This window comes from Ceratotherium simum, chromosome 33, assembly GCF_057802395.1.
Source record: "Ceratotherium simum simum isolate JZ-2026a chromosome 33, ASM5780239v1, whole genome shotgun sequence".
NCBI lineage: Eukaryota > Metazoa > Chordata > Mammalia > Perissodactyla > Rhinocerotidae > Ceratotherium > Ceratotherium simum.
This window is the reverse complement of record NC_141932.1, coordinates 7,147,403-7,159,516: the sequence shown is the minus strand read 5'-3', so window position 1 is coordinate 7,159,516 and position 12,114 is coordinate 7,147,403. Positions and strand designations below refer to the sequence as shown.

The window sequence follows — 12,114 nt, the reverse complement described above, 5'->3', positions numbered from 1 at the left end:
TCTTCTTTTCTCTCCCTCAAGCTACAAGCTTACCCTAAAGGTGTGCTTTTTCAGACTCAGGTAGGCATTTCTGAGACCACTTAATTTTATTTTATTTATTTTTTTTTTTTTAAAGATTTTATTTATTTTATTTTTTGCCCCCAAAGCCCCAGTAGATAGTTGTATGTCATAGCTGCACACCCTTCTAGTTGCTGTATGTGGGACTCGGCCCCAGGATGGACAGAGAAGTGGTGCCTCAATGCGCACCTGGGATCCGAACCCGGGCCGCCAGCATCGCAGCGCGCGCACTTAACCACCAAGCCACAGGGCCGGCCCACCACTTAATTTTAAAAGTTTAGGCCCTCCACTCCTCCCATTCAACAGGCAGCCAAATCTTCTTGTGCTGTGCCAGACATGTCCCTGAGACACAATGGTGAAGGTCAGAGTAAATGGATTAGGCCGCACTGGGCACCTGGTCACCAGGGCTGATTTTAACTCTGACAAAGTGGATGTTGTCACCAGCAATGACCCCTTCACTGATCTCAACTAGTGAATCTCAACACTGATCTCATACATGTTCCAGTATGATTCCAACCATGGCAAGCTCAATGGCACAGTCAAGGTTTGTCATCAATGGAAAGCCCATCTCCATCTTCCAGGATGGAGAGCCCACCAACATCAAATGGGGTGAAGCTGGTGCCGAATATGTTGTGGAGTCCACTGGTGTCTTCACTGCCTTAGAGAAGGCTGGGGCTCACCTGAAAGGTGGAGCCAAAAGGGTCATCATCTCTGCCCCATCTGCTGATGCCCCCATGTTTGTGATGGGCATGAACCACGAGAAGTATGACAACTCCCTTGAGACTGTCAGCAATGCCTCCTGAACCACCAACCACTTGGACCCCCTGGCCGAGGTCATCCATGACAACTTTGGCATCGTGGAGGGACTCTGACCATAGTCCCTGCCATCACTGCCACCCAGAAGACTATGGGTGGTCCTTCTGGGAACCTTCTGGGAGTGATGGCCAAGGGGCTGACTGAAACATCATCCCTGCTTCTACTGGTGCTGTCAAGGCTGTAGGGAAGGTCATCCCTGAGCTGAGTGAGAAGATCACTCATGGCCTTCAGTGTCCCCCCAACCCCAGTGTGGGTCATGGATCTGACCTGCCACCTGGAGAAAACTGCCAAATATGATGAAATCAAGAAGGTGGTGGAGTAGACGTCAGAAGGCCCCCTAAGAGGTATCCTGGGCTGCACTGAGGACCAGGTTGTCTGCTGAGAGGTTAACAAGAACACCCACTCTTCCACCATTGGTGCTGGGGGGCTGGCACTGCTCTCAATAAGCACTGTGTCACCCTCATTTCCTAGTATGGCAATGAATTTGACTACAGCAAGTACTCCATGGCATCTAAGAAGTAAAAGCCCATGGACCACCAACCCCAGCAAGGGCATGAAAGGAAGAGAGAGGCCCTCAGCTGCTGGGGAGTCCCTTGCCCCAACTCAATCCTCCAACACACTAAGAATCTCCCCTCTTTCATATGTTTTCCATCCCAGATGCCCTGAAGAAGCGTAGGGGCTTTGGGAGCCCTACATTGTCATGTACCATCAATAAAGTATACTGTACCCAGTCAAAAAATTAATACCAATATAATAAAAGAGAAAATTAAAAGTTAAAAATAAAACAAAATTTAAAAATTAAAGTAAATATAAAAAATAAAACCAATAAAATAAAGTATAAAATAAAATAAGAAAATATAGAATAAAATGAAATAAAATAAAAAGTTTAGTGAGACCTCTCAAAAAAGATGAGTGAGCTACCTAGAGAAGGACTTGGAATATCGAGATTATTTTTTCTTTCCTTTTTTTTTTTTTTTTTTTTTTTTTTAAGTTTTCTAGGGCCAGCCCCAGTGGCCTAGTTGTTAAATTTGGCATACTCTGCTTTGGTGGCCCAGGTTCAGATCCCAGGTGTGGACCTACACCACTCATCTGTTAACGGCCATGCTCTGGTCGCGGCTCACATAAAAGGAAAAAAAGAGGAACATTGGCGATGTTAGCTCAGGGCGAATCTTCCTCAGCAAAAAAAAATTTCTGTAGTATTTAGGTTCTCCTGAAGCCAATGTATAGCAGTTGGTCCATTCCCAAGAAAGGGAAAAAAATTGTACCCGAAGATAGAAGTAAGCAAACTATGGGTTTAGCCCCTTTGACGACGGATGGTAGCAGCTTGAGGAAAAGCAGGTCTTTGTACCCCTGATAACTGGACTTTATTTGACACTTCCTTAGTGGGTCTTTTTTTTTGATTGAGGTGAAATACACTTAACACAAAATTAACCATTTTAAAGTCAACAATTCAGTGGCATTTAGTATACTCACACTGTTGTGCTACACCACCTCTTCTAGGTTCAAAACATTTTCATCAGCCCAAAATGAAACCCACACTCATCAAGCAGTTACTCCCCATTCCCCTCTGCCTCTAGCCTGTCCATCAACAGATGAATGGATATACAAATTACGGTCTATCCATACAATGGAGTATAATTCAGCCACAAAAAGGAAGGAAGCACTGATAGATGATACAAGGATGAACCTTGAAAACAGTGTGCCAGGGCCAGCCCCATGGCTTGGCTCTGGTGCTGGCGGCCCAGGTTCGGATCCCAGGCACGCACTGACACACTGCTTCTCCAGCCATGCTGAGGCCGCATCCCACATACAGCAACTAGAAGGATGTGCAGCTATGACATACACCTATCTACTGGGGCTTTGGGGGAAAAATAAATAAATAAATAAAATTATAAAAAAAAAAAAACAGTGTGCCAAGTGAAAGCAGCTCAGACACAAAAGGTCACATGTTGTATGATTCCACGTATATGAAATATCCAGAAGAGGTAAATCCATAGAAACAGAAAGCAGATGAGTGGCTACTTTAAAATTGGTTTCTGACCCCATCAGATGATGAAAATGTGGCTTACAAATTGTTGCTTGGTGTGGCTGATTCACCTTTAAAGGTGTATTCTTCCCAATTTGCCTCTCAGATATATTATTTGTTATGCTAATAACAAATAATCAGCATCTCGGGAGATGATGCTGATTATCTGACGATAATGATGGCGCTATTATTTTCCCATTATGTGATTATCATTTCTCATTATGCGATTATTTTTTTATGGCTGAGATGATAGTTAAATTGGTTGAATGTTTTATCGTCCTGAACATAAAACACAAGACAAAGGTAGGCAGAAATCTAGTTAGAAGAAGTAGACTTACTAGAAGTGCTATTTCTCAAGTATCTTCAGCCCCTCTATTTTAGCACGTTTGTTTCTATCTTTGCAATTATTCTCTTAAGTCATTATTTTGTTTGCTTACTTGTGGGCTCTCTGGCTCCCCTCAACTGGATTTAGAGGCAATAGCACCTCGGTGGTTGAAGCAGAGTAACTAGAGCAAGACCATCTGGTAAGAAGACTGCCTTTGCCACTTATTAGTTATGGGACATTGACCAAGTCAATTAAATTCCCTTTTTATTCACTTTCCTCATCTGTAAAATGAGATTGAGTGGGTTAAATAAATTAGGATATGCAGGTGCTTAGAACAATATCGGGCATGTACTAACCACCACAGAACATGTAAGTGGTCTGCAAGCTGCCTGATGGCAAGAGCCTGGACTTAATTACTGACAGGTGCATTCCCAGGCCCCATCACCTAGCATCATCACCTGGGAACTTGTTAGGTGTGATAATCCTCAGGCCCCACCCCAGACCTGCTGAATCAGAAACTCTGGGGGCTGGTCCCAGCAATCTGTGTTTTACTAAGATCAGGTGATCCTGATGTCCCTTACACTTCGAGAGGCACTGATGCACAGTGGTGTTCCTCAATCTTTATAGTGCACTGGAATCACCCGGGGCTCTTGTTAAAATGCAGATTCTACTCAGCAGCTCTGGGGTGGGCTGAGAATCTGCATTTTCTTTCAGCATTATTGAAATATGGTTGACATAACATTGTGTGAGATTAAGGTGTACATTACATTGACTCGATACATTTATATATTGCAAAATGATTGCCATGATAGCATATGGGTTGATTTGATATATTCATATGTTGCAAAATGATTGCCACCATAGCATTAGCTAACACTTTCATCCCATCACATAATTAGCATTTCTTTTTTGTGATGAGAACACTTCAAATCTACTCTCTTAGCAACATTCAAGTATATAATACAGTCCTATTAGCTCTAATCACCATGCTTTACATTAGACTCCCCAGAACTTCTTAATCTTATCACTGCAAGTGTATACCCTTTAACTAATATACGGAGATTCTGCATTTTAACAAGCTCCCAGGTGATGCTCATGGGGCGGATTTGTGGACTCCGCTTTCAATAGCAGAGTCTATACTCAATAAATATCTCAATAAATAAATTAATATAAATATAAATAAATGATAGAAATGGGAGGGATCTGGGGGCTTTGGATGACCCAGGGATCGGATTAGTGGATGAGGAAGAAAAAGGTGGAGGGGGTGGGGCAGGGGTGTGGCAGTGGAGGGGCGTATTTAAGTCTGGATTCCACCTTTGTCAGTTCTTGCCACTGGACCAGAGCATAGGAACACATCTAGGTTACAGGATGTCAGACCCGGGGGACCTTCCTAAAGGTAAGCAGAGGGTGAGAACTGAAGGGAGTATAATGTGAAGAAGTTGAGAGCAGTTGACAACAGTGGTGGAAACTTTGCTTAGAAGCTGTCACCTGAGGGCAAACCCCATCAGAGGGAAACCCAATTCTGTCTTTGAATTCCAAAATGTTCCCCTTTTAACTGTGTCATAATTCCTCTGATCCTTGAGAAATGGGGATTCCGATCCCTATTAAGATGATTAAATCATAGAATTTAAGCTTAACCAAGAAATCTGATTAAGATTTCTGGAAATCTGGAAATCTCGTCACTTTATTTATCCAGCATTTACTGGATTCCCGGGCTTGTGCTAAACCACTTTCAGACGTGATCTGATTCAACCCTTAAAATCTTTTAAAGAGGTTACGATGAGAAGTCTCAATTTTACAGATAACGTTGTCGAGGCTTAGCGAGATGAAACGCTTGGTCCAAATTCACTCAGCAGCTAAGCAGGCATACCAGGACTCTCTGTCATTAATATTGGAGCCCAGTTCATTAAACTCCTACATTGTTAAGTATGTGTTGGTCACTGGTTCTCCAGAGACGGAGCATAGCACAGCCTCAAACACTTCACTTAATCTCCCTGTGCCTCAGTTTCCCCATTTGTACCGACCACATGGGGAATAATGAGAATTGAGTCAGCTAACATTTGTGTTATCTGTTCCCTAACACCTCTATCACATCATATAGTTACCATTTCTTTTTTGTGGTGATAACATTTAAGATCTAGTCACTTTGCAATTTTGAAGTTTATAATACAGTGTTGTTGCCTACAATCACCATGCTGGACATTAGATCTTCAGGACTTATTTATCTACTAGTTGCAAGTTTATACCCTTAAACAACGTCTCCCCAATCCCCCCACCCCCAGTGCCTGGTTACCACCTGTTTCTACACTCTGTTTCTATGAATTCAGCTTTTTTAGATTCCACATATAAGTGAGATCATACAGAATTTGTCTTTCTGTGTCTGGCTTATCTCATTTAGCATAATGCCCTCTAGGTCCATCCATGTTGTGGCAAGTGGCAGGATTTCCTTTTTTCTCCTGCCTGAGTAATATCCTACTAGCCATTCTAATGAGTGAGTTATCGGTGTAATTTGAATTTCTCTGAAGACCAGGATGTTGAGAATCTTTTTGTGAGCGCATTGGTCTTTCTTGTACCTTTTTGTGAAGTATTTGTTTAGATTTATTGACCTTTTTTTTTTTTATCGGCTTGTCTTTTTGAGTTGTAAGGATTGTTTGTATATTCTGGATACAAATTTATCTTATATGTGTGTTATGAATATTTTCTCCCAGGATGTGACTTGCCTCCTTATTTTCTTTTTTTTTTTTTTAAAGATTTTATTTATTTATTTTTCCCCCAAAGCCCCAGTAGATAGTTGTATGTCATAGCTGCACATCCTTCCAGTTGCTGTACGTGGGACGCGGCCTCAGCATGGCCGGAGAAGCGGTGCGTCTGTGCGCACTGGGGATCCGAACCCCGGCCGCCAGCAGCGGAGCGCGAGCACCCAACCGCCAAGCTACAGGGCCGGCCCACCTTATTTTCTTTCTTGTGTGTGTGAGGAAGATCAGCCCTGAGCTAACATCCATGCCAATCCTCCTCTTTTTGCTGAAGAAGACTGGCCCTGAGATAACATCCATGCCCATCTTCCTCTGCTTTATATGGGATGCTGCCACAGCATGGCCTGACAAGCGATGCGTCCGTGCACGCCTGGGATCTGAACCCGCCTCCTTGTTTTCTTAATGCCATCTTTCAAAGAGCAAAAGTTTTAATTTTGAAACCGCTGATTCATCAATTTTTACTTTTATACTTTGTGCTTTTTGAATCTTTGCCTAATCCAAGGTCTCAAAGATGTTCTCTTATGTTTTCTTCTAGAATTTTCACAGAGTTAGGCTATATATTTATGTCTGTAATCTATTTCTAGTTCATTTTTGCATGTGGTTTAAGATAAGAGTTGAGGTCTATTTTTTTTCCATATGGATCTCCAGCTGACCCTACACCATTTGATTTCTTCTTTGTCCCATGGTTTATTTAGAAATGTGTTGTTTAATTTCCAGGTATTGGGAGTGAGATGTTTCAGATTTTTGTGTGTGTGTTTCTATTTTAACTCCATTGTGTTCCGAGAACATATTTTGTATGATTTAAATCATTTTAAATTTTTTGAGACTTCGTTTATAGCCCAGCATGTGTTCTATCCTGATGAATGTTCCATATGCACTGGAACTGTCACTGTTGGTGGCAGTTTCTGCCATTTCTGTCACTGTTGGGTGATGCATCCTATAAATATAGCCAAGTTGGCTCATTAGATTTTCATAAAGATTCCATAAGATTTCCCTTATCTCAGGAATCACAGTCCTGCACTACCTGATGTCCCGTTATTTGAAAACAGTTTCATATATTTTGACCAATTTTCTTGGTGTTTACTATAGTGAGACAAATCCAGTATGGCTGACTCTAATATGGCCAGAAGCTGAACTCTACTATGCATTTTTAACAGCTTTATTGAGATACAGTTGACATATAATAAACTGCACACATTTAAAGTGTACAATCTGAAAATTTTTGATGTATATGTATATACTCGTGAAACCATCTCCATAATCAAGACAATGCATATATCCATCCTCCCACTAGGTTTCTTCATATCCCTTTGTTCTACTAAGCTCTGTAAAATCATAAATAGGTGTTGAATTTTAACAGAACTATTTTGTATTGATCATGATAATTATATTATTTTTATGCTTTAATTTATTAATGTGGTGAATTACATGGGTAGATGTCTTTCCGCTATTAAAGCATCCTTTTCCTTCCTGAGATAAAACTTATTTGCACCTGGTGCATTTATTTTTTAAAAAAAAGAAAAAACACTGTTGGATTCAGTTAATATATTTTTAAAGACTTTTGAAACTATTTTCATAAGTGAAATTGGCCTATATTTATCTTTCATTATTGCCTTTACCTGGTTATGGGATCAAGGTGACATTAGCCTCAGAATATCGGATGGATGACTTTCAAAGGTATATGAGGAAATCCGGGGGGAAGATGGATATATGTATTATCTTAATCGTGGAGATGGTTTCTTGAGTATATACATATATATAAAAATTTATCAGATTTCCCATTTTAAATATGCAGTTTGTCTCAATAAAACTATTTAAAAACACATAGTGAAACTCAGTTCAGGGTCTCTCATGACGTTGCAGTTCAGCTTTCAACAAGAAATGCAGCCATCTAAGGCTTGACTGAGGCTGGAGGATCCACTTCCAAAATGGCTCATTCACAAGTTTGTTGGCCAGAGGCCTTGGTCCCTCACTGACTTTTTTTGTGTGTGTGTGAGGAAGATCGGCCCTGAGCTAACATCTGCCAATCCTCCTCTTTTTGCTGAGGAAGACTGGCCCTGGGCTAACATCCATGCCCATCTTCCTCCACTTTATATGGGATGCCGCCACAGCATGGCTTGCCAAGCGGTGCGTCGCTGCATGCCCGGGATCCGAACCGGCGAACCCCGGGCCGCTGCAGCAGAGCGCGCGCAACCAACTGCTTGCACCACCAGGCTGGCACCCCCCTCTCTGACTTTTGTCTGGAGACCTCAGATCCTTGCCAAGAGGGTCTTGCCATAGGGATGTTCAACATGGCTTCCCCTAGAGTAAGCGATCCAAGACAGAAGTGATCTAAACTCAGAAGTGACATCCCATCATTTTCCTATACTCTATTGGCCACACTGACCAACCTGGGTACCGTGTTGAATGGAACTACACAAAGGTGTTAGCACCAGGAGGTGAGGATCATGGGGTGCCATCTTGAAAGCACCATATGCCTTGGAGAATGACATAGTCAGATATACTCTGTGTGTGTGTGTGTGTGTGTGTGTGTGTGTGTTTGTGAGAGAGAGAGAGAGAGATTCAGTGTAATTCCTTGAAGACTCGCACTGTGTCATGTCCTATGTTTCACAGACATGACCTAACTGAATCCTCAGTAACCCAGTGACACAGAGTCTTGAATCATCACCAACTACACATGAGACTTGTGAACTCTAAAGAAGCAAATGCATGTATAAAAGATCAATTGCCAACCTGGGACTCAAAGTCCGTACTTGGAGCCTCCCTATCTTCTATCACATTGTCTATCACTCACCTCAAATCTATTGTCTCACAGAAATATTACTCCAGAGTCTGGAGACCCAGTGACCAAAAAGTTTCTAATAACTTTTTGAGCGGGGGACGGCGGGTTTGGGGGGTGGGGACACGACCCAGAAGTGCTTGATGCTACAGGAACCAGCTGACCCCTGTAAATACAGTCCACTCTGCCTCCTCCCTGACAGGACCCTGCATGACCCGCCCCCACCAACAGTGACTAATTTCTTCATACCTCTCCCGCTCACTTTCTTTACTCCGGCCATACTCATCTCTTTATTGTTCTTCAGGGATTTTGTATTTGTTCCCTCTGTCTGAAATTCCCTCGCTGTAAATGCACACATGGCTCACTCCCTCACCTCCTCCAGACACACCTTTGCTCATAGGTCATTAAAACTAAAACCCTCTACTCAAATTCCCTATCTCCCTTCCCTAATTTTTTTCTCTACAGAGTACGTAGCACTACATAAGGTAGTGTGTATTTTAACACTTTTACTTTGTGTATATGTTTCTCCACTAAAATGTTTGTGAGCGTGAAACATGTAAAAACATGAGAGCGTGTTTTTATTATTATTATCATTATTAATAGACTACTTTTAGAGTGGTTTTAGTTTCACAGCAAATTGAGAAGAAAGTACAGAGATTTCCCTTATAACCCCCTGCCCCACACACATGCACAGCCTCCCCCATTATCCACATCCCCCATCAGAGCAGTACATTTGTTACCATTGATGAGCCTACAATGACAGTCATTATCACCCACAGCCCATAGTTTAGGTTAGGGTTCATTCTGGTGTTGTACATTCTATGGGTTTGGGGGTTTGGGGGAGCAGGCATTTTATTTTGCTGTTTATTTCATTGCTGTATCCTTAAAAGAATACCAGTGCTCAATAAAAGTTGAATGAATGATGACGATGAAATTATGTCCATCTCATATTGAATTGAGTTGCCTATTTTCCACATGAAGAAAATAGAATCCAGGGGCCAGCCCGGTCGCGCAGCGGTTAAGTGCACGTGCTCTGCTGCAGCGGCCCGGGGTTCACAGGTTCGGATCCCAGGCGCACACCGAGGCACTACTTGTCAAGCCATGCTGTGATGGCATCCCATATAAAGTAGAGGAAGATGGGCATGGATATTAGCTCAGGGCCAATCTTCCTCAGCAAAAAAAAAAAAAAAGGAGGATTGGCATCAGATGTTAGGGCTGATCTTCCTCACAAAAAAAAAAAGAAAGAAAGAAAATAGAATCCAAGAGTTGACACACAAAGGATCCGTGTTTAAATAACAAAGGACCAAAGAACCAAGGGGACATAAACAACCCTTTCCTTTGGTGGGTATATGGAATAGCAACCATGACAAAATGAGGCTTAGGAAAACTAGCAGAAAAGTCACACACACCATGTGTAAATATCTGGGAATCCCAGTCACTTGATGGCCAAGCCTGACCTCCGTAGGGAGGGAGGGGAAGCTCAGGGTTTTGAAAATGGAATTGTCTTAGCATCTCATTTGTGCCTTTCTCTCCTTCCCAGGAAAGCACCAGAAGTACCCACAAAGGAAACGAACCACCTTCACTGAGAAACAATTGGCAGATTTGCAGCTCCTGTTCAGTAAGAACCCATACCCCAACTCCAGCCTGCAGAAAGAAATGGCCTCGAAAATGGAGATACATCCAACGGTAGTGCAGGTTGGCAAACAATGCCCCATCTCACCAAGCCACCCCCCTGGAATACCCTAAACTCAGAGACCCTCCAAGATAATTCTTGAAGCTTGATACCACTCCAATCCCCAAGACTCCAAGACCCAAACTCCTACCCATACCCTGTAACCCTCTCTCCCAACCCCTAGAGCAAGGATCAGCATGCTTTTTCTGTAAAGGACCAGATAGTAAATATTTTAGGCATTGTGGGCCATGCTGTCTCTGCCACAACTATTCAACTCTGCTGTGATAGCGTGGAAGCAGCCACAGACAATAGGTCAACAAATGGCTCTGCTGGCATTCCCATCAGACTTTGTGGACACACATTTGAAGTTCATATAATTTTCACGTGTCACAAAATATTCTTCATATTGTGTTGGGTTTTTTTTTCCCAACCATTTCAAAATGTAAAACCTATTCTTAGCTCTTGGGCCATACAAAAAGAGGTGGTGGGTCAGATTTGGCCCAGGAGCCTTAGTGTGCTGACATTAGCCCTAGAGCACCCCCTGAGGGTGACCTCTTGGCTCTCCTATCTCCCTTTTGCTGTGGGGGTTCTGATCCCTGCCTCCTTTCTTTCTGCCCCCACAACCTCTCATTTCTGCTCCTTCCCGGACGTAGGTTGGGAGAGGTTCCACAAATAGGAGATAGCGGAGGTGGGTACAATGAAAACTCTTCTGGAATCTCACCAGATTCATCAGCCCATTGCTCCTCCGTCTTTTCTCCTCAGGTTTGGTTTAAGAACCACAGAGCAAAACTCAAGAAAGCCAAATACAAGCATATTCAGCAAAAACAACAAGAAGCCCAACAAGAACAATTAGCGGAGGCAGGGGTCAAGACCAACGCTTCCAAGACAAATACGGATACACCTCCCGGATCCCCTAACGGTGCCTACCCTGAGTCCCTAGTTTATACAGATCATCCAATGCCTTCCTTCCAGCTCAGCATATGCCCCAATTTTAAGGCTTCCACAGACCACTTTGTCGGCCACAAAATGGTTCATTTTGGCTGCTGCCAAGACCCTAACGTATACTGTCTCTATCCCGTTTTGGAATCCCAAGTCCTTTCCACAAGCATCAACGCTAATTCTGTCTGCTCCTCATCTCCACAAAGAATGTGCGAGTGAGGGAGGCTAAACACAAAAGGTCACATGTTGTCATGTTTTGTAATGATTCCTGAACAGAGAACACTTTTTAGCCATAAAAAGGAACAAACACAAGATATGCACAACATGGATGCATTTCAACATTATGTCGAGTGAAAGAAAAAAGACACAAAAGACTACTTACTGTATAATTCCATTTACATGAATTCCTAGAGCAGGAAATACTGTAGTGGCAACAAGCAGATTAGTGGCTGCCCATGTGGCAGAAGGTATTGAGCGGACAGAGGCACTAAAATTTATTGGGATGATGGAAAGTTTTCACGTCCTATCAGGATTGCAGTTACCTGGGCGTACAAATTCATCAAAACACAGAGAACTGTGATACTGTATCGTACACTTGGAAGGGGCCAAGAGACCAGATCTTAAATGTTCTCACCACAAAAAAGAGACAATAATTATGTAATAGGACAGAGGTGTTATCTACTGCTATGATGGCAATCATTTTGCAACATATATAAATGTATCAAATCAACGGGTTGTATGCCTTAA

General features: G+C 42.5%; 1 protein-coding gene and 1 pseudogene across 1 annotated transcript; both read left to right on the top strand.

Annotated features, from left to right (window-relative positions):
• The first annotated feature begins 409 nt into the window (after positions 1-409).
• LOC101401965 (glyceraldehyde-3-phosphate dehydrogenase-like) lies at positions 410-1,395 on the top strand (annotated as a pseudogene).
• A 3,167-nt stretch (positions 1,396-4,562) lies between these two features.
• On the top strand, positions 4,563-11,586 carry DPRX (divergent-paired related homeobox). The gene is made up of 3 exons (XM_014794444.2): positions 4,563-4,620; positions 10,297-10,451; positions 11,191-11,586. Exons 1-3 carry the CDS (start codon positions 4,593-4,595, stop codon positions 11,584-11,586), a joined length of 579 nt encoding a protein of 192 aa, XP_014649930.1. The 5' UTR covers positions 4,563-4,592.
• The last annotated feature ends 528 nt before the right edge of the window (positions 11,587-12,114 follow it).